Consider the following 24,170-nt stretch of genomic DNA (forward strand, 5'->3'; position numbering starts at 1 on the left):
ATTGTTGTTCACAGTAACTTCTTGGCAAATGGTAACTTGGAGATTTCTTAAAATTTAAGAATAACCCTATTTTATTTCAATAGTTTGGAGTTTTCACATTGTCATTAATTTTTTTTTTCCAAAATGGAATGTTACTTACTTCTAATTATGTTTCCTTTTCCCATCCTCCCTCTCACAAATGGTCTCATACACAGCTGTAAGAACGCCTGATGTTTTTGCTTAACTTTATGCCCTGAAATGTGTGGGTTTATGCTCCTTATATGTAATGTTGCCAAACATAACTGCAGCAATTTGTATCTAATCCTTTTTTTTTTTTAATTCTATAATACCGTATTGTGACAATGAGTTCCACAGGTTACATATGTATTGTCAATTTCCTTTAATCAGTTTTAATTGTATTGCTTTTATATTTGTCCCCTTGTTCTTATATTATGAGAAAAGGTAAATAGGAGTGACTAATAAATCTTTTCTGTTCATTATTTTTTATATTTCTATCATATTACCTCTTGTTCACATCTTCCCTAAACTGAGCGGCCCTAATCTTTACAATCTTTCTAGGCATGGAAACCTTTCTGGACTCTAATCATTATTGTTGCCCATTCTTTGACCTTTTCCATTTCTACTGTATCTGTTTTGAGGTATAATTGGAATCCTCTGATGAAAATTTTATCTATAAAGCAACACTTTCCCACCTTCATCCTTGTGAGCATTGGTTTTCTCATAGTATTCTTTAAAAAGTTAGATTCCTTTTTATATATATATTGGTTTTTCACTCAAAGGAATCTGCATCAACAGCCCAGTTAGTTGGGTTCTGAACTTCACCATATAAAGGTTTTTGTGTGCTCTCTGGGGCATGCAATACAAGAGAGAGATTATGAGGGAGCTCCCCTTTCTATCACCATCAACCTAGGTTTACAAAAGTTTTTGTAGAAACCTTTTACACTCCCTTTTATACATGTTGTTTTCCGCCTATAACATTCTCTTTCTCTTGGATAGCATAAGGCAAACTGTTCTACATATTTTACACAGGCATCATGAATCTCTAATGAGAAAATTAGAATACAATTAATCTTGGAACAAAGGGGAATTAATCAAGCAACTAAAGAAACTAAAAGGTATAGTAGTATTAGAGTTCTTGTACTTTTATATTAATCCAATAGCCTCAAGAAATCTTAAATTTTGCAAGATCATCTGTTTAGCTTTCCACTTTTCTGCCCAGATTTTAGTTTAAAATACGCTAATTATAAGGTTAGCTATCCATTCATTTTATGCTGCATGGTTTTTTTTCCTGAAGAGAAAAAACGTCAACTGCTGGAGATAGCGATCCTGTCTCCAGAAATATATTTCATCATTGCATCAGCTGAGCTACTATTCATACATTAAAATTATTTTTTTATTAAAAGGTTTATTTGGTTTGAACCCAAGACAATTATATTTAAAATAAGACTTTTCTTAGTATATTCACTTTACCTACAGTGAGTGATATGCCACAAGCTAATTGCTGCTTGAGTTTTACTGCAGGAAGGTCCACCAGTTGATATAACAAGAGCCCAGTGATGATAATACTTTTCTCTTACAAGTGAGTCTCAGTCAAGGCTCTTATGTTATTCTGCAAACATTATTAAACCCCAGCACGGGTCAGTGTTAATGCCCCCATTTTTCAGATGGACAAACACAGGAACAAAGAACTTAAGTGACTCACCCAAGGACACACACTGAGGGCTTCTCTATATGGGAAAGTTAGTGTGCAGCATAGCAAGGTGTGTATTTGCAGTGCACTAACTACTTTTCACTAACTCCCCTTGTGAACTCTCTATTATTGCACACTAAATATGCCCTGCGGCCGTTTAGCTTAGTACTCTTTAAGGTGTATTAAACTAAAGTGCACAGTAAGAATGTCCACCTGGGGAGTTAGTGTGGAGTATGTAGTGCTCTGTAAATTCAGAGCCTAGCTTGCTCCACAGTAACACCCTGTATAAACACCCCGGAGGCCTGGTCTACGCTACCGTGGTAAATCGATCTAAGCTATGCTACTTCAGTAAATTAACGTCACTGAAGTCGACGTAGCTAGATCTACTTACCACAATATCTACACTGCACTGTGTCAACGGGAGACACTCTCCTGCCAACTTACCTTATGCTTCTCAGGGAGATGGATTATAGAAATCTATAGGAGAACGTTTTCTTATCGATTTAGTATGTCTTCACCAGACTTGCTAAATCGATACCGCAGCATCAATTATAGCCACGCCAATTTAGCAAGTCTGGTGAAAACGTGACCCGAGTCTTTAGCAAAGCTGAAAGTAGAGCTCAGGAAACCTGACATACAATTTCCTGCTCTAGCTACTGGACCAAGGTGCTTCTAGTTTTTAATTTTCATTTTTTACAATAGGAGTTTCATATTCCTGCACCTGCAAATCCCAAAGATTGATGCTATTCAAAGACTCCTACCCAGAACTCCCAGAGACTAAACAAAGGAAAGCTGTACATTTCCTTTACTCTCCAACAACCAGATTTTGAGCCCAACCTTGACCAGGACTCTCTTTTTCCAGGTAGAATAATGGGCACAATTTTGTCTCCATGATTATTTGCGTCTGCATTTTAGATCACTCAGATGTTTATGTCAAATTGTGTCCTGTAGTCGGGAACTCAGACGTCTGAGTGAACTAAATTGTAGTGGATGTAATTACAGGCGTAAAATTGTTCCTATAAAAATGGAGCCCAGTGCCTGAGAACCCAGTCCTAAATCACAATTTCTGGGGTGAGAATCCTTTTGTTTATTTTATTTTTGGTATCCTTTTTAGTTTGCAGTAGATTTAAATCAACATGCAGTATCTTTGAGCTTTTACCTTACTATAGATAGTGAGTTGTTGGAAAGGGGAGAAAACAGTATCAAACTTAGATTGAATATTTCTTAATAACAGGAGTAATGTTTTGTTGTCTCATTGTATTGTTAAGCTCTTTGTTGCTGATTGAAGCAGAATTTCAATGTTTTTGCACAACACCACATTGTTAATATGATAGGGAGGATTTGATTATGGGTGAGTGAGTCTGAAAATGGTAAATTTATGACAAATCTGGGATCATGGTTCTCAAGGCAGCTTTTGTGGTCACATTCTTTTATTTGATGTGGTTCCTTCTGTCTCCTGTGCCAAACGGTGTAATGTACTAAAAGTGATGAAGCTGCAAAAAAAAAAAAAAAAGAGAGAGAGAGAGAGAACTGTTTAGTAACAAAGGAGAAAGAAAGAAAACAGAGCAGGAGATCAAAGACCATAATACCTGTCTTCAATCTGGAAGAAAAGAGAGAAGATGGGAGTTCCTTTTCACATGCTTCAGGCTGCTCTTCCTTACAGCCATCCTGAATGACAGATCTCTTTAAACGCTTGCCTCTGTCTGAAAAGAACTTGCAATTTCAAAATAAGGCAGGACAAAGTGTACATTGAGAGCATTAACAAGGGTGTATCCAGGTAAAAGAAAGGGCTATTCTGTATAAAGCCTGCCTTCCATCACCAGTAAATGGGATTTAACATGTTTTAACATTGGCCAATCCAAGAGACAAACTCCTAAATTTAAAAAAAAACTTAATACAAAAACAGGTTCGCCATGTCCAGGCAAGTTTTTGTTTGTTTACATTTTCAAGTCTGAGTAATTTCCAACCATATGATTTTTATAACCACTCAAAAATGTCATTTTCTGATATTATTTTAATGTGTTTTTTGCAGCGAGAATACAGCTTATTAGTAAGATTTCTGAATACAAATAATGAACATATAGCACTTGGTGATAGATGTATTGCTGTTGCATAATATATTGACACTGGGTACAGGTATAAATATGAGTGTGCGCATCCTTTCATTGTTCCAGACCTTGTTCACAAATGTAAAAATCTTTTCACTTCTTTTCCCCTCACAGAGCAAAATTAAATTGCTATTGTGTAAGAGAACTCCCACTCGAGTATACAGTGTTACCTCAAATGCATGCTCCTTCCTTTGCTGATGCTGTTGAAAGGGAAGCTGATGCATGTGTTCTCTTTGCTGACAGTAAAATAACACAAGACTTAGGTCAAAAGTGTCTGGGGCTCCTAGTCCACATAATGATGCAAAAAAACCCCAAGTACTGTATATTTCTTTCTATCTACAGTAATATGGACCTCATCATGGTAGTAGCTGAGTGCATCACACTCTTTTTAATAGTGTTTATTCTCACAAAATTCCTGTGAATACAGGGAAGTACCATTATCTCTGTTTTACAGATGGGAAACTGAGGCACAGAAACATTAAGCCCTGGATCCACACAAAGAAAGTGTAGGTACCTAGAAAATCAGTGGAACAACACTGGGATCCACAACACCTGAGTTAGGCACCTAGGCTGCATGAACCAAGTGTAGGGAGAGAATGGCTCCTAAGAATGGGATCCACAAAAACCAGCACGCTACGTGTGGAGTCATCTAAGCTAGCCAGTGGGAGATGCCAACTAGAGGGTTGTGTCGTAAGTCCTGCCCCTTTCATAGAACTAAGTCCAGGCTTCAGGGTATCTCTGCTTTTGATCCACAACCAGGACCTCCTCACCTGGAGTTAGATGACTTAATTGCCTACACTTTTTCTTGCGAGAATGAGTTAGGCACCTGCCTACCTCCATACAAAATGACTCAGGGAAAGGGGGAGAAAAGGAAGAGGCCTCTGTTGTAATCGTTAAATCCCTTCTCCGTATCAGGCAGAGGGGGGAATTGAACCAGGGTCTTCTACATCCCCCAAGTAAGTACCCTAACCACAGGGCTAACTGCTATAAAGGAAGCCACTGCCACTTCCTCCAGCTATTTTGTGTATAGCTAGGTGGCCTCTGAACACAGTTACTGAATTAGGCCGCACAGGCAAGATAGGCAGAGGAACGCCAAACTGACTTGCCCACGGTCACACAGGAAATGTATGGCACAGCACAGAATTGAACCTGGTCTCCCAAATCCTGAATGCTGTAACCACTGGGCCCTTCTTCTTTCCTGTAGCTCATTTCAATTATGAAAGAGGAATCTTTTAAGGAAGGTGGAGTATGAATGTGAATTTATTTAGTTCTTTGCATGTAGCATCTCAGGCACAAGTGCAGAAACTTCCGTAAATTTGTGAAGAATAAAGTAAAAGCAATGACACTGAACCTTTCTCAGGGAGAACTATTTAACTTAATTAGGTTAACTTTGGATTGTATGTACAGAGGGCCTCCTAAGACTCAGCTATTTAAAAACATGTAGCAACATGGGGACAACAAACAACCCAAAACACATACGCAATATCATAAGCTTAAGTTTACGGCAGATATGTTAATTGCAGAACAAAACCCTCTATTAATGTAGATTGGCCATTGGTTGAATTTGACAGTGGGAGTCTATAAATATAATTAAAGTTTGATTCACAGAACAAAGGCCTTTGAAAGATGCTAAAAAACCACTAGAAAACTTGATTTTAAACACAATCTTGCTTAGTTGTCATGTAATTAGGCTTACTCTGTTTGCAGTTATTGCAAAAAAAAATATTTTTCCTCATGATATTCCCTCTGCTTTCTTCTCTCATTAAATCAACTCCAAAGAAACAACTGAAACTGATAGTATGTTGCTTGACATTGTACAAGCGCATAGTAAGAGAGAGTCCCTACCACAAAAATCTTACGATCAACTTTGAGGTGCGACAAGTAGGTGTTTAGGTATGAATAAGTACAGCAACAAGTTAGTATAACAAACTGGGAGTTGGAGCAGCAAGGGTAACTTTCCTAAGGATAGGAAAACATAGTTACAAAGACTAGTTACATACACAATATAGTTATGTTTGTATCATAGATGGCAGGGTCTAGCACAGATAGATCTACATGTGCAACTAAATCCTAATGATGCAACATCTGCTAAGATTGTTGCTTTTTAAAAGTTTTTTCTGCATGCTAATACAATCTTGGTGGTGGGGCATCTGTTAAGATTGCAGCCTTTTAAAGGCCTCTTTAAGATGCTAAGCAGACTACCATGTGACTTTCAATCTGGTTCTTGCTTTGCAGGTGTTGTCTGGTGTGAACCTTGATTTTCTGCAACCTAAGTTTTGATTAAGCTTCCCTCCATTCTCATGGTAGATGCATTTTGTTGCAGCAATCTCCAGATAAATAGAAAAAGAAATCACAATAGATGGAGAGCCTTCACTGGAAACTGTAAAAAGCATGCACAACATAAGAACATCTATTTAAAACTCTTGGAAAATGTATTGAGCTACTTATGCAATGTATGTACGCTACCTCACTTTTTATCTTTAACTGTATCCATTGGAGTAGGAATTCCTGGGTTCATTTTCCAACTCAGCCAGACACTTCCTGTGTAACATTGAACAAGTCATTTCACCTCTTCCCCAATTGTAAAATAGAGATAATACCTCACAGGGCAGTTGTAAGGCTTAATTAATTAATATTTGTAAAATGCTTTGAGGTTGTTGGATGGAAGGCACTATGAAAATGCAAAATATTATTATTTTATTCAAGTACTTGGCAAACAGATTTCCAGCCCAGCACAAGGAAAAAACATGCACGTCTGCTCAGAGTTCCACCTGGCCCTGTTTACCTTTATTTTCTTTAAATAAATTCTGTGCAGCCATTTTCTCTTTTCAAAGAAGGGGGTTTGCACCAGGATTCCCTCCTTTCTATGGAAGGACCCCATTCTTCCATAGCATAGTTCTGGTTCTAGACTATTCTCAGTGGTAGAAGAGGACAGGACAAGGAGTAATGGTCTCAAGTTGCAGTGGGGGAGGTTTAGGTTGGATATTAGGAAAAACTTTTTCACTAGGAGGGTGGTGAAACACTGGAATGCGTTACCTAGGGAGGTGGTAGAATCTCCTTCCTTAGAAGTTTTTAAGGTCAGGCTTGACAAAGCCCTGGCTGGGATGATTTAATTGGGGATTGGTCCTGCTTTGAGCAGGGGGTTGGACTAGATGACCTCCTGAGGTCCCTTCCAACCCTGATATTCTATGATTCTATGATTCTTAAAGACCCTACCTTTTATTAACCTACTTTGCAGTTGGGCAGGGTTAAGCTCAGTTTCTGTCAAAATGTTTTATAGATCAGCCAAAGGAGATGGCTTGAGAGTGATGTGATGCATCTTGCTTCCCTCAAGGGGCAAGCATACTAAGTCTACAGCAGTTCCAGCCTCCACTGCGCTCCAAACCTGGGACCACACAGAGCAGCTTGCCACTCTAATCCATTAGATCAGACTTCTTAGAAATTTAGATAATTGCCAGGTTTGTCATCTGGGAACTGGCTTATTTACAGGCTATTCCAGGCACACTGTACCAGGAAGGAGGAAGTGTTTCTGGCTGCTGGGAAGCTGGACCAAGCCAGAATTCTTGGAAGGATTAAATCACAAATAGCTGCCCTTTGTCTTGAATCATGTCCTCTCTTGACCTACACTTCTGAGAAAGACCATCCTTTTCTTGTTGTGTTTCTCAACCTTTCTTTCAAGCCCATGAGAGGACAGTTTCTAGACCTTCACAGAGGAAAGGAATAGGGTACTGCTAGCATTCTCATGGTGCCCAAAAGCGGGAGAAAGAGGCATGCACAGTCCAGATGAGAATGACGGAAAGGACTGATGAGGTACGAGAGACATGTCCTTCAGAGCAGAATACAAAGGCTGTGTTGATTTGTCTTTGTTCATATGGTTAATAATAATTATTACAGTAAATTCTAAAATTACATTTACATAGCTTCCTTTTTTTCAATTGTTTCTTTTGAAACTACTTACAATGTTTATTTTCTTAAAGTAATTAGATCACTTGAGATCATTCAGTAAAAGCAATGCAATGGCAGGCACTAGTATGTTTACCTGTTGAGGCAGATATTTATATCAGTTAGCAGGGCTTATCAGTATGATGTTGGATAGTTTCTGTTGAAATTAGGTTCTGTCCTCTGACTTCATAACTACTGAAATATGTAACGATTGGAGTAAGCATCATCTTAAAATAAACTTTCAGTAAAAGACTCTTAACAGCTGGAATATCTCACAGTCTAATTCTCTCATAATTTAAAGGTTTCAGAGTAGCAGCCGTGTTAGTCTGTATCCGCAAAAAGAAAAGGAGGACTTGTGGCACTGTAGAGACTAACAAATTTATTTGAGCATAAGCTTTCGAGAGCTACACCATCCGATGAAGTGAGCTGTAGCTCACAAAAGCTTATCCTCAAATAAATTGGTTAGTCTCTAAGGTGCCACAAGTACTCCTTTTCTTTTTGCGAATACAGACTAACACGGCTGCTACTCTGAAACTTATCAAGGGTTGTGGTGGGTTCTCCATCACTGACAATTTTTAAATAAAGACTGGATGTTTTTCTAAAACATACGCTCTTGGACTCATTCTGGGGAAGTTCTATGGCCTGTATTGTACAGGAGGTCAGATTATCACAATGGTTCCTTCTGGCCTTGGAATCTATGTATCTATGAAAAAACTTGTGAGAATGCACCTACAATGTTGTATGCAGTTCTGAGCCTCTCAATACAAGAAAGAAGTAGATAAACTGGAGGAGATTCGGAGAAAAGCATCTTAATGATCATGAGGTTGCACAGTCTGCTGTAGGAGGAAAAACAAATTTAAAAAATCTAAATAGGTTTACCTTGGTTAATGTCAACTAAGGGGATATATAATGAAGACCTACAAGTGTATGATGATTTCAAACCTCAAAGAGAAGAATTGGTTAAGGTGAGCCAGTGGTTAAAATTGAAAGCAATAGGGAGAAATTGAGCAAAGGAAAATGGAGTGAAAAGATAATCTCAGAAAAAAATCTCAACAAGAATGATCTGATGAACTACACAGTAGCCTCTAATGGACCATGGCGGTAATCCTTGTCACTGGAGAGACTTAAAACAATCCTGGACAAAGCACTGAAAGGAACAGTCCTGCATTAGCCTAGGGATGGACAGTTTCCCATTTCCAACTTCTGTGAGTTAGATCAGTCTGTCACAGAGAGTCTCTTTAAATTACTCTACATAAAAGAATAAATGGACACAAATCAGACGTCAAGAATTATAACATTCAAAAACCAGTCGGAGAACACTTCAATCTCTTTGGTCACTCGATTACAGACCTAAAAGTGGCAATTCTTCAACAAAAAAACTTCAAAAGCAGACTCCAACGAGAGACTGCTGAATTAGAATTAATTTGCAAACTGGATACAATTAATTTAGGCTTGAACAAAGACTGGGAGTGGATGGGTCATTACACAAAATAAAACTATTTCCCCATGTTTATTCCCCCGCCCCACTGTTCCTCAGACGTTCTTGTCAACTGCTGGAAATAGCCCACCTTGATTATCACTACAAAAGATCCCCCCCGCAGCTCTCCTGTCGCTAAGGTGTCACAAGTACTCCTTTTTCTTTTTGCGAACCCTTGATAAGTTGTTCCTATGATTAATTACCCTGACTGTTTAAAATGTACACCGTATTTCCAGTCGAATTTGCCTAATTTCAGTTTCCAGACATTGGATTGTGTTCTACTTTTCTTGGCTAGATTGAAGACCCCATTATTAAATATTTGTTCCTCATTTAGGCTGAGATCAAGTCACCTCTTAACTTTCTCTTTAAGTTAAATAGATTGATCTCCTTGAGTCTATCGCTGTAAGGCATATTTTCTAATTCTTTAATAATTCTTGTGGCTCTTCTTTGAACTCTCTCCAATTTATCAATATGCTTTCTTGAATTGTGAACACCAGAACAGGACACAGCATTGCAGCAGTGGTCTCACCAATGCCAAATACTGAGGTGCAATAACCTACTCCTACTCAAGATTCCTCTGTTTATGCATCCAAGGATTGCATTAGCCCTTTTGGCCACAGCATCGCACTGGGAGCTCATGTTCCGCTGAGTATCCGCCATGGTCCCCAAATCTTTTTCAGAGTCATTGCTTCCCCGGGTAGAGTCCTTCATCCTGTAAGTATGACCTGCATTCTTTGTTCCTAGATGTATACATTTACCATATTAAAACACATATTGCTTGCTTTTGCCCAGTGTAAAAAGTGGTCCAGATGACTCTGAATCTAGGACCTGTCCTCTTCATTATTTCCCACTCCCCCAATTTTTGTGTCATCTGCAAATATTATCGGTGGTGATATGTTTTCTTCCAAGTCATTAATAAAAATGCTAAATAGAGTAGGGCCAAGAAGTGATCCCTGCAATACCCCCATTAGAAACACACCTGTTCAATGATAATTCCCCATGTACAATTACGTTTTGGGACCTATCAGTTAACCAGCTTTTAATCCACTTAATGTGTGTCATGTTAATTTTATATCTTTCTAGTTTTTTACTCAAAATGTTATGCGGTATCAAGTCAGATGCCTTTCAGATATCTAGAGTGACAAGGTGGGTGAGGTAGTATATTTTATTGGCTGTCTGTTGGTGAGAGAGCCAAGCTTTCGAACCACACAGAGCTCTTCTTTATCCCAGGACCGACAGGGCCACAACTACACTGCATACAAAAATCTAAGTGTATTACATCAACACTACTACCTTTTTCAACCAAACTTGTAATCGCAACAAAAAAAAGATATCTAGATAGTTTGACAGGACATATGTTTCATAACCCCGTGTGGATTGACATAAAATTACCCTCCTTTAATTCTTTATTAGTTGTATAGAGAAGGGCTCTCATTACTCCATAACACAGTATGTCTGCATCCCTAGATTGCTTTAAGCAATAGAGCTTTCCAGCAATCTCATTTTGATACCTTTCTGCCCATATTTCAAACTTCCCTGGCTTTTTAAATGTTCTCTGTGTTCACTGATATTTGCAACACCTAAAAGTTAGCTCAGTTTACAAATATATTATGATTAAAGGAAGTAAATAAATTGCCTTATTTTAAATTAGAGTAAACGTGCTTTTGCATGCTTGTGAGCACACACCTGCTTTGTTTGCACACACATTCCTGATCTGCTTACACACTTGATTACATAAGTCCTAAATGCTAGACCTGTATTTCATCTATTTTAGAATTTCATTTATTTTCTTTTCTCTTGATAGAATTTAGAAATAGTTCTCACATTTTGCTATACTCTTCCATTTCATTCTCCACATGTATTATTTTTTAAGATGCGTTTCCAAAAATTTGTTCTTTTTCTGTTGATACTGTTGTATCTTTCCAGTATTTAAGGATAATCTTCATCCATTAGTTAATTCGGTGAAATTTATCTACCCTTTTTGTACTGATATTTTGATTCTACTAAGTAGTGCACCTGGATACATTAAGTTGAAGAAGCTTGATTCTTTTTTATGATCTTCTTAAAATTGTTTGTTTCTTGGACAACTGCAGATTACGTGTTTGTAGTCTCCTGTTTCCTTTAAGCACTTCCAGGGGAGATAACTTCATCATTTTCTATTAATTTATATTAAAGACCTGTAAAATAATTATAAAATATGTTAAAATGTATCCATTTGTGGTTTGCATGCTCACTAATACTATAGCTTCTCTCTATTGTGTTCATTAGTAAGTGCTTGTTTGAGGAACATGAACTCATTCCTCAAGATTTTTTACATACATTGACACATTTGTAGTGCTGCCAAAATTAATATTTTCTACCCTAATTTTTGTTTATGGTTCTAAAAAACTCCAAAACTGTTTTTGTCCAAAAAGTCTGACATCTTTAGGGGTTTTTTTAATCCAGTTTTCCCAAAACATTATCTTCCCTTTTATCTTTGTTAATAGATTACCACATAATTAGATGTGCCTGAGCATTTTGATGAGTCTTTCTTTCTTGTACAGGGCATGTCACCGTTTTTCCCCAATAATGGATTTAAGGGGATTAGTGGCATGCAGATTTTTATGCAGTTTAAATGCATAGATATCTTATAATTGAACATACATTCTTACTTGAGTTCATATAGGATGGATTTATTTCCTTAAGCTCAGTATATCTACGTTTTAATTTCCAGGTAGTTGGCAAAATTGGTTCTTAATATATGTCACACATGCTTAATAGGGATTTCATTTGCTAAGGGAGTTTTTAAAATATCTTTTCACTAGTTCAAATTAAAAATATAACCAGACTGGAAAACTCCTCTTCTATGAAATCAGCAGAATATTAATTAAGGAGAACATTTGTAAGACATTTTTATGGTGAAAGGGCAACATATTTTTCCTCTTAGAAATGGTAAGGCAAAGATTTTTCTCAGGCAGACTGAGAATCTTTATAGTAGCAGCAAAACAACTACCCTACCTTCTGCCTTCCATCTCTCTCTTCATGGTTTGGCGGGCTAGCTCCATCTCTGCTGTTTTAAGCATGCTTTGGTTTTCCTAGGATTCAGAGTAACAGCCGTGTTAGTCTGTATTCGCAAAAAGAAAAGGAGTACTTGTGGCACCTTAGAGACTAACCAATTTATTTGAACATAAGCTTTCGTGAGCAACAGCTCACTTCATCGGATGCATACTGTGGAAAGTACAGAAGATCTTTTTATACACACAAAGCATGAAAAAATACCTCCCCCCACCCCACTCTCCTGCTGGTAATAGCTTATCTAAAGTGATCACTCTCCTTACAATGTGTATGATAATCAAGGTGTGCCATTTCCAGCACAAATCCAGGGTTTAACAAGAACGTCTGGGGGGGGAGGGGTTAGGAAAAAACAAGGGGAAATAGGTTACCTTGCATAATGACTTAGCCACTCCCAGTCTCTATTCAAGCCTAAGTTAATAGTATCCAATTTGCAAATGAATTCCAATTCAACAGTTTCTCGATGGAGTCTGGATTTGAAGTTTTTTTGTTGTAATATCGCAACTTTCATGTCTGTAATCGCGTGACCAGAGAGATTGAAGTGTTCTCCGACTGGTTTATGAATGTTATAATTCTTGACATCTGATTTGTGTCCATTTATTCTTTTACGTAGAGACTGTCCAGTTTGACCAATGTATCAATGTATTTGATGGCATATATCACATTGGTGGATGTGCAGGTGAACGAGCCTCTGATAGTGTGGCTGATGTTATTAGGCCTTGTGATGGTGTCCCCTGAATAGATATGTGGGCACAGTTGGCAATGGGCTTTGTTGCAAGGTTCCTGGGTTAGTGGTTCTGTTGTGTGGTATGTGGTTGCTGGTGAGTGTTTGCTTCAGATTGGGGGGCTGTCTGTAGGCAAGGACTGGCCTGTCTCCCAAGATTTGTGAGTCCACCAATGTGATATATGCCATCATGTGCCAGCAATGCCCCTCTGCCATGTACATTGGTCAAACTGGACAGTCTCTACGTAAAAGAATAAATGGACACAAATCAGATGTCAAGAATTATAACATTCATAAACCAGTCGAAGAACACTTCAATCTCTCTGGTCACCTGATTACAGACATGAAAGTTGCGATATTACAACAAAAAAACTTCAAAACCAGACTCCAGCGAGAAACTGTTGAATTGGAATTCATTTGCAAATTGGATACAATTAACTTAGGCTTGAATAGAGACTGGGAGTGGCTAAGTCATTTATGCAAGGTAACCTATTTCCCCTTGTTTTTTTCCTAACCCTCCCCCCCCCCCCGACGTTCTTGTTTAAACCCTGGATTTGTGCTGGAAATGGCCCAACTTGACTATCATACATATTGTAAGGAGAGTGATCACTTTAGATAAGCTATTACCAGCAGGAGAGTGGGGTGGGGGAGGTATTTTTTCATGCTTTGTGTGTATAAAAAGATCTTCTACACTTTCCACAGTATGCATCCAATGAAGTGAGCTGTAGCTCACGAAAGCTTATGCTCAAATAAATTGGTTAGTCTCTAAGGTGCCACAAGTACTCCTTTTAGTTTTCCTAGACATTTTTAGGCCTGCTCCACACTAGAAAAGTTATACCACTATAACTACTTCAGTTTGAGGTGTGATATTTTACCAGTATATCTATACTGATATTAACCTAATGTCAGTGCAGTTATATCAGTATAAAGGTGTCTTAAAGGATATGTCTATATTTGCAGAGTTTTTGCGGTGTAAGTTTCACCGGTGATAGGAAACCGGTGAAAGTAAAGCACTGGTTTGTGTACTCACTTAATTCCTCAGGCGCCAGAGACTGTTTACATTAGCAGCACTTCCATCGCGGATGAGAGCAGCGCTCGAGGGCAGCTGTCCCACAGTGCAGCTCTCTCCAGTTTGACGATGGGTCGTGTGATCGCGGCGCATCCTCGGTCCCTGCACAGTCTCCTCTCCCCAAACACTGATAAGCTCCAGTAGCTCAGCATTGCTCCAAGCAGGGGATCGTGGATAACCATTGTCACCTGGCCAGATAAGTGAGCACTTGCCAAGAAAACAGAAAGGGGAGTTTCAAAGTTCCCTGGGCTTTACAGGGGGAGGTGTGAATGTCTTTTTTTACCTCACAACAGAACAGCAAAGCTGCTGGCCAGAGTGGTCACCTAGGCATTGTGGGATATCCTCCGGAGGCTAAAAGCTGTTTACACAGGAAGAACGTGTCTTCACTTGCACATGGCTGCAAAAGCATCACCGGTCAGAGCTGCATGCCTCTCGTGGAGGTGGTTTTCTTTTTGTGGTGTAACTTCTGAGTTTCACTGCAAAAAGTCATTGGCAAGTGTAGACACTCCCATGGTTTTTGCGCAAAAAAAAAGGGACTTTTTCCACTTTAAATGGCAAGTGTAGACATGGCCTTAGAATGGCATTGCTTATTGGTTATTTCAGTACCTGAACCAGAGTAAGCTATACTGGTATAGGCATTTTTATACTGGTATAACTGCTTTCATAGTAGAGAATTGTATTGCCACTTTATCTATAATTGTTACAGTTAAAGTGGCAAAACTCTCTAGTGTAGACAAGCCATTGGTCACAAATTTTAAATAATCATTCAGAGTCTGGAAAATGGATTGCACTAGGGCAATATTAGAAAAGAAGCAGCATTTGAAAACTGTTAGAGATTCTTTTATGTCTGTTGGAACCAAAAGAGAAATCTCTGATTTTCTTTGTACTATTTTGAGCATCTCCAGTGGAATCTTACTGCTGAGAGGAGCCTTAGATTTGAGTGCAACTGAAGCAAGGGAGACTGTGGGATGGGCAGTAGCACTTCCTTTGTTTAAAGGTAGAAGTGTTCAGGGGATATATTTGTATAATATAGGGAGTGGTGATTGCAAACTTGACATGGCCCGATCATTATCATCTTCAGAGTAGGATCAGAGCCCACTCTTAACTTGTCAGGATGAGGACCCTGCTTCATTCCTCCAATCTGAATATAATTTTAGAATTTTCTGAGGGGAAATTAGTGTTTGGCTATCGGACCGCGCTTTTGATGGCCGGCTAATACGTTATGATCATCCATAAGTGACCAGATAGCATTCCCATACTCCTCAACACATCACCTTGGAAAATAGATGACCTGCAACAAACAAAGCAACCAAGAAGGAAACTAAAGTTGTTGACAAAAAATGGCTCCATATTTGACTAATGACAGCATAATGAGTTTTGTTCCTCTGTGGCTGTGATATACATTGAAATGTTTTCTTTTTCTTATTCAATCTTGCATCTGCAAAGTCCAGACCTACAGAACTATTTCATGTGGTGAACAATCTGCTGACTCCAGACTGTTTCAGTAACAGATTTCAGTGTACCTCATAATGATAAATTTTCGATTAGGCTTCTATCCTTCAAAGGGTTTTGCCAGTACAGAACCTTCTACCTAGACAAAGAAAAAGTTGGTCAAGGCATAAGAATTCATGCCCGAGGATCCCTTTGTAGGATAAGGACCTTGCTTTGCAGAGAAGATCTGTTGGATCTTAATGTTTTTGTGGGAGAAATACATAAACAGCGTGAGACAAAGTAACATCTTAACTTTTGGAGCTTAGTTTCATTTATAGAGAAGTACTGTATGTTCAAAGAGAGATACAAGCCATGACCTGTAAGATAGGTTCAGGCCCCTTTATGATTGGTAAAAGACAATGGGAAGGATTTAGGTCTGTTGTTGAAAAAACTGGTATTGCCTTTATCTGGGTGTACAATCAACATTTAAGAAAAAGTAGTTAGGGCCTTGCTTGCAGAGGAAGCCATCAGATGAAGTTCCTGGCCTTGACAATTACAGTCCTCCCTCAAATCTTCCTTTTATGGGAAAGGCTATTGAAAAGGTTGTTCCAGTGCAGCTTTGGGTTCCTCTCACTGTCCTAGGTTTCTCACATTCTGGTTTCTGGTCTAGGTGTGGTACAGGGACAGAATTAGTACCTTTATTCAGATGATCTTTTTCTAGTGATGGACAAAGTTCAGGTATAGAGCTAGTCAAGAAAAGGGGAGGGCACATAATGTAATTTTAAAACAGTGCAGCCAGCTCCAGTCAAACGTTCATGTTGATTTTATTGGATATGCCTTTGATATGCTTGACCATGAAGTGTTGATCTCACACTTACAGGATTTGGTAGGGATAATAGATATGTTATTTAGTGGCTCTCGAAGGTGTTGAGAAACTACTCTTTTTGAACTACTGTGGAGATAAGTGGGTTATTTATGGATGCTTGGGTGTTACATGGAAGGCTGTTTATACTGTCTGTTGTGTACAATTTGATGCAATGTCTGGTTGCATTTAAGCTGCTATGAACCTAGATGCAATGGTGATAAAAATAATACAAATAATTAAATAAATAAAATTAAAACTATTCTTCGAGAGGATGGTTGGTATGTCTGCCACTCCTAGTACGAGCACGTAACTCTTCCAGTTGGAGGGGTTTGATACTCTTGGTTAAAGACGTCTGCTGTCAGTAAGGTGTCAGCAGTATACAGTAAAGTTACGGTTTGTATCTCTAATATTTATTACATAGTCCAGGGCTAATAAAAATCAGTTTGTAACCTTTTCTTAGTGTGATGCTGGGCTTTTTACATTGGGAAAGGTAAGAATCACTAACGTGTCCCGTAGGAGTAGCATCTGATATATTGTGAAATAAAATTATTTTAATTTTAGTGCTCTTGGAGGCTCCTCTGCCCTTCACATCCCAGCTTTTCCAGGTGGAGGCTGTCTCATTGACTATGTACCACAAGTGTGCCAGCTGCTAACTAACAAGGTAAGTTAATACAGAGAACGTAATTTCTCCTTTCCTTCTTGTGTACCTTGCAAGCACTTTTATGAAACCACTGTGGAAACAAAGGATTCTACTTATTCGACCAGATGATTTAAGTAAAGCAAACTCAAGCAAGTTAAACTATTCAAGTAACACCATCTTATACCTGATCTTGTGAGAGACTGAACATTTTCATGTCCCAGTAAAGTCAGTGGGAGTTGTAGGTATACAGCATTTCTTGGGTTTTAAAGGGGTTTTCTTATTCTTTTAAGGTACATTAGGATAAAAATGTCACCCCAACATATTATTGTTCTCTTGCTAGATAAATAGCAATGTATAGCCATTGAATTTATCTTTCAGTGGAAAGACATCTAACTATCCCTAGATTACTGTCGATTGTGAGCACTTGACAAAAGGTCCTGTTACAGTGATATTATCTCAGCTGATTCATCCAGATGGACTGATTCATCTTCTCTGATGAATGTTGATATAGTAAAGTAATAGCCACTTACCTTTTCCATTAATGGAAAGTTGTATTCCGTTTGGCTTAGAGTCTCAGCCAAAGAGAAGATTTATTCATTAGGTACAGTATTTTGAAAATTTTCTCAGATGATTTAAATGTAGTTTTTAACTTAGAACAGTAACTTAGGGTCAGATATTCAGCAATCTGGTTACTGTAGATTCCCTATTTGTCTTTTTTATTTCATATTTTTTGTTTTTCTTGTTTAAATGAGGAAATTAAATGTCTTTTAGAAAAGGTTCCTTCAAAATGCATTTCCATAATTATACAGAAATCTATCTTTAGAGCTGTTTTGTTGTGGTTTTCTGTTAAAACTACTTTCCGTTTTTGAAACCTACATGTACACAGGACTGTTTTTATCCTTTTTTTAAACAAAGTTACTTAAGCAAACTTATCATCTGTTTTCCTTTTTCCAAAATAATGCTTCAGATCCCACACAAAGCCTTCAAACTGAGCACTTTTTTATAAACTGAAATAAGTCCTATTTCATAAATAGAATTATTTTACTTTGAGAGAGTATAACATAGCTCTGAGCACTGATTGTATCAAGGTTATTTCAAATAACTTAACACAAGCATTTGCCAACCAAGGAAATCCAATGTTACCATAGCCAACACAAATAAACTATATATTTTCCCCACTCTTCTTTCTCTCTGCATTAAGAGGCTCTAAAAGAGTTAGTTTCCATTATGAAAAGCAAAGTAGGATTTGTATAAGTGACTATGAATGGAAGCATCCTATAGATATAACATAATGAGTTGGGAACTAGATACTCCTTCAGCCTAGCATCTTTGGTGTTGGTTTCATCATGAGTCAAACCTTGCTTATCTTGCAAGTAATCCATTCAAGTCAACAGAGCTATTCATGTAAAGCAAGGACTATTCAATGGGCTCAGATCTTCCAACCTAAGTGTAGTGGTCTGGATCAGTGCTGGGATGAAAGACTTTCAAGGGAAACTCAGGATACTTCAGAATTTGGTGCTGACAATTCAGTAAGTGGCTCTCTTCTATCTGGGTCAGCCTGAAGCCAATAATACAGCTTACTGTAAGGAAGTACTCTGCTGCTAGAGATGCTGTTTTTCAGATGACACACACAATTATGGTCCTAAGCAATTTTCTTAACAGGATGTTTCTCTAGCATCCTGGCCAAATGCTAGCTCAGCCAATTACATATTGCTCATCTAAGGTTCTTTCTATTGCTTCAACTGGATATGATATTCTTCTTCACTTCTTATTGCACAGTAGTGCTACTGGGTGCTGCTTCACCTACAGGTGAATGAAGACAGCCCTGTGTACAGTTTGTTTGAAAGGCATTTTAGGATCCTTTAGGATGAAACATGCCATCTAAAAGTAGGATGCAATGTTATTAATATTCTGTAAGTAGATTTCTCCCATAAAACTAGAAAAATATGAAAAGTTGGGAGCCTTTTCTTTCTGTAAAATGTCTTCATAGCTTTAGGTTGGCTTTTTTCCCCCCCAGGTACAGTATGTTATTCAGGGATACCACAAGAGAAGGGAGTATATTGCAGCTTTCCTGAGTCACTTTGGAACGTAAGTCGTCTTTTAATGCATCTTCTCCTGTAACAGCAGCAAAAGCAAAATTATTTTACCTTTCTGATTCACAGTTAGATGTCTTGTTTGTTAGCTGAGGCAATGACATTCTACCTCTCATTATAAGGTTCTGCTGACACATTATATATAATCCTACTATAGCAGCTACAATCAACAGGATGACTTGAAGCTAGAGGTAAAACTTGCTGTAGGGCAGGAGAGCATGCTTATTACATGACCCTTGTATATAATTAACTTCCACTGGATAAGTCCACATCTAGCATCTTCAGAAAATGATGCACATGGGCCTTCTCCTGGTAGTGATGCTAACAAGCAATCCAGCATTATTACTTCTGGAAGCCAGCCACCACATTGATTCAACTCAGGAAGTAAGCTAAAATGAGGAGGAGATAGTAGATTTCATCCCTTTGGGAAGAAACTGAAGTTTCCTTATTTCTGTATAGAGTGACTACAGAGATACTATGACAATAGGCACATCAAAAAATGAATGGATGGATGGTTATAGAGAGACTGTAAGGAGGAGCACCCCAGATGGTCTGAGGTGGCACAATGACACCTAAGGAGAGAGGCAGTCTCTTTTATGGATCCAAACCATATAAGTCTTTATAGATTGATATCAATGACTTAAATTACCCCATGGTGCAAATCAGAAGTTAGTACAGACCTTGGAGAACTGGTCTGACTAAAAACATGATTTCTTTTCTGAGAATCATTCAATCCAATCTGTGCTACAGAAAACCCTCCATCTGTGCAGTTGATTTATAACACAGTTCTTAAGGGAAAAAGAATCCATCTCCATAATGACCAAGTAAACTGTGCTAGCATCCTGCTGTGGTTTAAACATGACCGTAGAGCCCATCTGATCCCAGGGTCGATAAGATAAAGTTGTTTACCTCTCAGTTGATGATGAAAAGCATGAAACGCACATGGTACATAACAAATTAGTATCCTGAAACATTCCAGTTTACATGTTCTGATGCTGTCATACACTGGTTTGGGTATTTAATCCATTTCGGGGGGGGGGGGGAGGGGAAGGGGAATTGCATAAGCAACTGAATCAGAATTTAGGTCCTTGTGTATTATTTATGACAATGTGATAAATTTTACAATATACAAAAACTAAATTAAAAAAACAGCAGCAAAAATAACAATAACAACAACAGCACCACAGTAATTTGACACGCCTGAGTGTTTAACAATATAAGATAATCAGGAATCGAGGATGAAGATATTAATTCAGCTGTCATATGGATTTTTTTTCTCTGTGACTAAAAAATATGTCCATGTGAAAGCTCTTCTTCAAATTTAAAATATGATTTGTGGATTTTGAATGTATATTTGTATATTTTCGATGTATAAATTGTCAGATTTAGACTCCACCTAAGACCAGGGGTGGGCAAACTTTTTGGCCCGAGGGCCACATGTTGGTATGGAAATTGTATGGTGGGCCATGAATGCTCACGAAATTGGAGGTTGGGATGCAGGAGGAGGTGAGGGCTCCAGCTGGGGTGCGGGTTCTGGGGTGAGGTTGTGGGTGCAGGAGGGTGCTCCGGGCTGGGATCGAGGGGTTCAGAGGGCAGGAGGGGGGTTAGCGCTGGGGCAGGAGGTTGGGGCGTGGATGGGGGGCAGGGGTGGAGACTCCAGGCAGCGTTTACCTCAAGCAGCTCCCAGAAGTAGCAGCATGTCCCCCCTGCTCCAGCTCCTATGTGGAGGCGAGGCCAGGCAGCTCTGCGTGCTGCCCTGTCTGCAAGCGCTGCCCCTGTAGCTCCCATTGGCTGTAGTTCCCAGCCAACGGGAGCTGCAGGGGCGGTGCTTGGGGTTAGGGAAGTGTGTGGATCCCCCTGGCTGTTCCTACACGTAGGAGCCAGAGGGGGGACATGCCGCTGCTTCTAGGAGCCACACGGAGCAGGGCAAGCCCCTGACCCTGCTCCCCTCCTAGAGTGCCAGAGTGGGGCAAGCCCCAGACCCCACTGCCCAGCAGGAGCCCGAGGGCTAGATTAAAATGTTTGGAGGGCGGGATGTGGCCCCTGGGCCGTTGTTTGCCCACCCCTGACCTAGACTATTGGAAGTCAATGTTATGACATGGGTCCCTAGATTTTCAGTAAGGTCTCTGCTTTTTACATCTAACTTCAATGTCATAGTGTATTAATGATCTCTTTCTGAGTAACATACATGCAGTTTTGGGTAGATATGTTCAGTTATTACTGAATTATCATTGCAAGTGCCATAAGCAGAGCTCACTGCATTTTCAAAAGTATCTTGTTTACAATGACTATAGCCATTCCTCAGATGGAAGCTCCATTATTGTGATGGAAGTTAGAAAATTATTCCATTTGAGAGGAGCCACATGCAGCCTGCATTTGGATAGAACATAATAGCAGATAGTAAATAAAGTAAAATCTTGAGTATTTTCCTTCGCTTTAACTCAATATCCATTTGCTTATTGTTTATTATTGTAAGGAATATTGTGTAAAACTGTGTTCTTGTTTTATATTTCTGTTTTTATAGTGGTGTGGTGGAATATGATGCAGAGGGCTTCACAAAGCTCACACTGTTGCTGATGTGGAAAGATTTTTGCTTCCTTGTTCACAGTGAGTAGCTGTTAAATTGTTTCCTGTAAAAGGAAAAAAGGCAAACAGCTTTGACTATTTTTATTTAATGACTATGTATTTTTGATGTGGCCATCACACTTTTGAAAACACAAAATCTTGACTGCGATTTGAGAATGAGGGATGATTTATGCAGATAGATCTGATTTTCTAATTTATAAAAACACCAAATGTATTCTGGGAAAGTCAGGGCTGGCTCTACCATTTTTGCTGCCCCAAGCAGTGAAAAAACCTGTTGCCGCCAAATTGCCACCGTGGACGGCAAGGGAGAGAGAAGCTGCCGCTGAATTGCCGCCGTTGCTGGCGGAATGGAGAAGCTGCTGCCGCGGAAACTCTGTCGCCCCTTTCTGACTGCCACCCCAATCACCTGCTTGGAACGCTGGTGCCTGGAGCCGGCCCTGGGGAAAGTGCTCCAGTAACTTGCCCCAAGGTTCTAGCAGCACATGTTGGCACCCAGGCCATTAGTGTGCATAACCCCGGGGTACCCAAATTCATTCATCACTTGCCACGAACCAATAAATTTGTGGGCGTTTTTAGATCAAAATAATATACACATCCATAATGTTTCTTGTACTTGTATTTTCCAAGGTAAATGAATAGAAGTTGTTGCTTTTTTCAATTCACCCTCTAGAAAAACCTGCACCTGATCACCTTTGTTGTCCTCCTGTAGTTAGAGAGAGGACAGCCACAAGCAAGATTTTAGGACTCGGTGGGCCACAGTTGACACTCCAGCTATGTTTTGGGCATGCTTGATGCAAACACTTTAAACTAAGTTTGTAAATCAAGACAGCACTAGAACATGTTGTGAGAATGAGGTGACTTGATCATGACCTACAAGTATATACATGAGAAAGAGATTTCTGATAGTTGGTGGCTCTTTAGTCTAGCAGACAGAAATATAACCAGTTCCTTAGGGGTTGGGAACTAAAGTTTAGACAAAGTCAGACTAGAAAGAAGGTGCATGATTTTCACAGTTACAGTAATTAACCATTGGAACAACTTACCTATGGATGTGGTGGATTCTCCATCACTGGAAGTCTTTAAATCAAGACTGGATATATTTCTGAAAGATATGCTATAGCTCAAACGAAAGCTGAGCTTTATGAAAAAATTACTAGGTAAGGTTCTGTGGCCTACATTGTGCAGGAGATCAGACTAGATGATACCAGTAGTTCCTTCTGGCCTTTAAATGCATGAATCTTAGAAACACAGAAATACAGAGAGTATTTGGTTTGGGAAGGAGTATCTGTGCTCTGTCCTCAGACTGTCAATCATCTTACCCTTTATTTATTTATTTTTGACTAGTACTCTTCTCTTCTCTTCTTTGTGGTGCCATTTAGTGTGGAACAATGATAAATGCCGCACTGCTCCTGCAAGTATTGTATTCTGTTAGCCCTTTAGTGCTGGAATATTCTTGATTGTATTCTTTCTTTTTTCTTTAATTTGGGACAATTCCTCCTATGGGAACACTGATGGTGGTGTCTAAATAGAAACTTGCTGAATGCAAGAGACTATAATCATTTTCGACTCTAAAGAAAACATCTGATCCTATTGTTTATGAACTCCAGAAAATTTGAAACTGGATGTAATTCCCACTATAGCTGTAGGACTTACAGCATAAGCCAATAAAGAAGGTCTAGTTGGACAAGTCAACCTTTCTTTATACATTCATTTCCCACTCCATGCTCTCACCGGCCAGGGGTGTCCTAGTAAATGTTCCTTCACTTTCTGCATCATTCTCCCCATCTTTTTCCCCAACCCTCCCCAGACTTCTTCATCCCTATTGTCTTTAGTTTGGTTTTAAGTTGTATTAAATTAAAGTTTCCCGTGGAGCAGATTTTTGTCTTGAGAGAAGAAAGCGTGGTATTAGCCCTAATAAACATGGAAGTAGCTAGGTTTCATAAGAGTCAAAATTCAAACTTCTGCTAAATGGTAGAGCAGTTTTTAATTGTTAAGTAATATTCAGAGCTCTCTACTTATGACTGTCGAGCCCTTGAGAGGTATGATTATAACGGAACAGCTTGTCACTATGAATTAGCTCCAAGGCCTTGTAAATTGTGCAGTAACTTATCTGTGCAAGTCATTGCATCACTTGCTTGTTGAATAACCCACTGCATAACTTAAATAAGTTACATGTACTAAAGGATATTGCAATGAAACCTACATTTCATTTCCTGAATAAAGTAATGCAGACTTTCATCTCTTAACCACTGAAATGACTGTGTATATTATGGTTGAATATTTATCAGCCTGTTGTTAAAATGTCTAGCACAGATAGATTTAAGTTGAAAAAATGTTGTACTTTATGTATTTGCTATATGGAAAAAATCTTCAGAGAATAAATAAAGTATAAGTGAGAAAAATGAGGAACTGTGCAAATGTGCAGAAGGCATCGTGGCAAACCAAGTAAAAGGAATAAGATTCTTTTTAAAATAGATTTGCAGCTTATGTAGAC

General features: G+C 38.9%; 1 protein-coding gene across 5 annotated transcripts in view; it reads left to right on the forward strand.

Annotated features, from left to right (window-relative positions):
* The window catches only part of BABAM2 (BRISC and BRCA1 A complex member 2), a 307,233-nt gene that overhangs the window by 232,673 nt on the left and 50,390 nt on the right, over positions 1 to 24,170 (forward strand). For all 5 annotated transcript variants that reach the window (XM_084622917.1, XM_084622915.1, XM_084622913.1 and 2 more), the window contains exons 8-10: positions 16,919 to 17,018; positions 19,015 to 19,085; positions 21,615 to 21,697. In XM_084622917.1, the coding sequence (XP_084479043.1) occupies positions 16,919 to 17,018; positions 19,015 to 19,085; positions 21,615 to 21,697 (254 nt within the window). The remainder of the gene's footprint in view (positions 1 to 16,918; positions 17,019 to 19,014; positions 19,086 to 21,614; positions 21,698 to 24,170) is intronic.

This window comes from Lepidochelys olivacea (assembly GCF_965140295.1).
Source record: "Lepidochelys olivacea isolate rLepOli2 genome assembly, chromosome: 3".
NCBI classification, from domain to species: domain Eukaryota; kingdom Metazoa; phylum Chordata; order Testudines; family Cheloniidae; genus Lepidochelys; species Lepidochelys olivacea.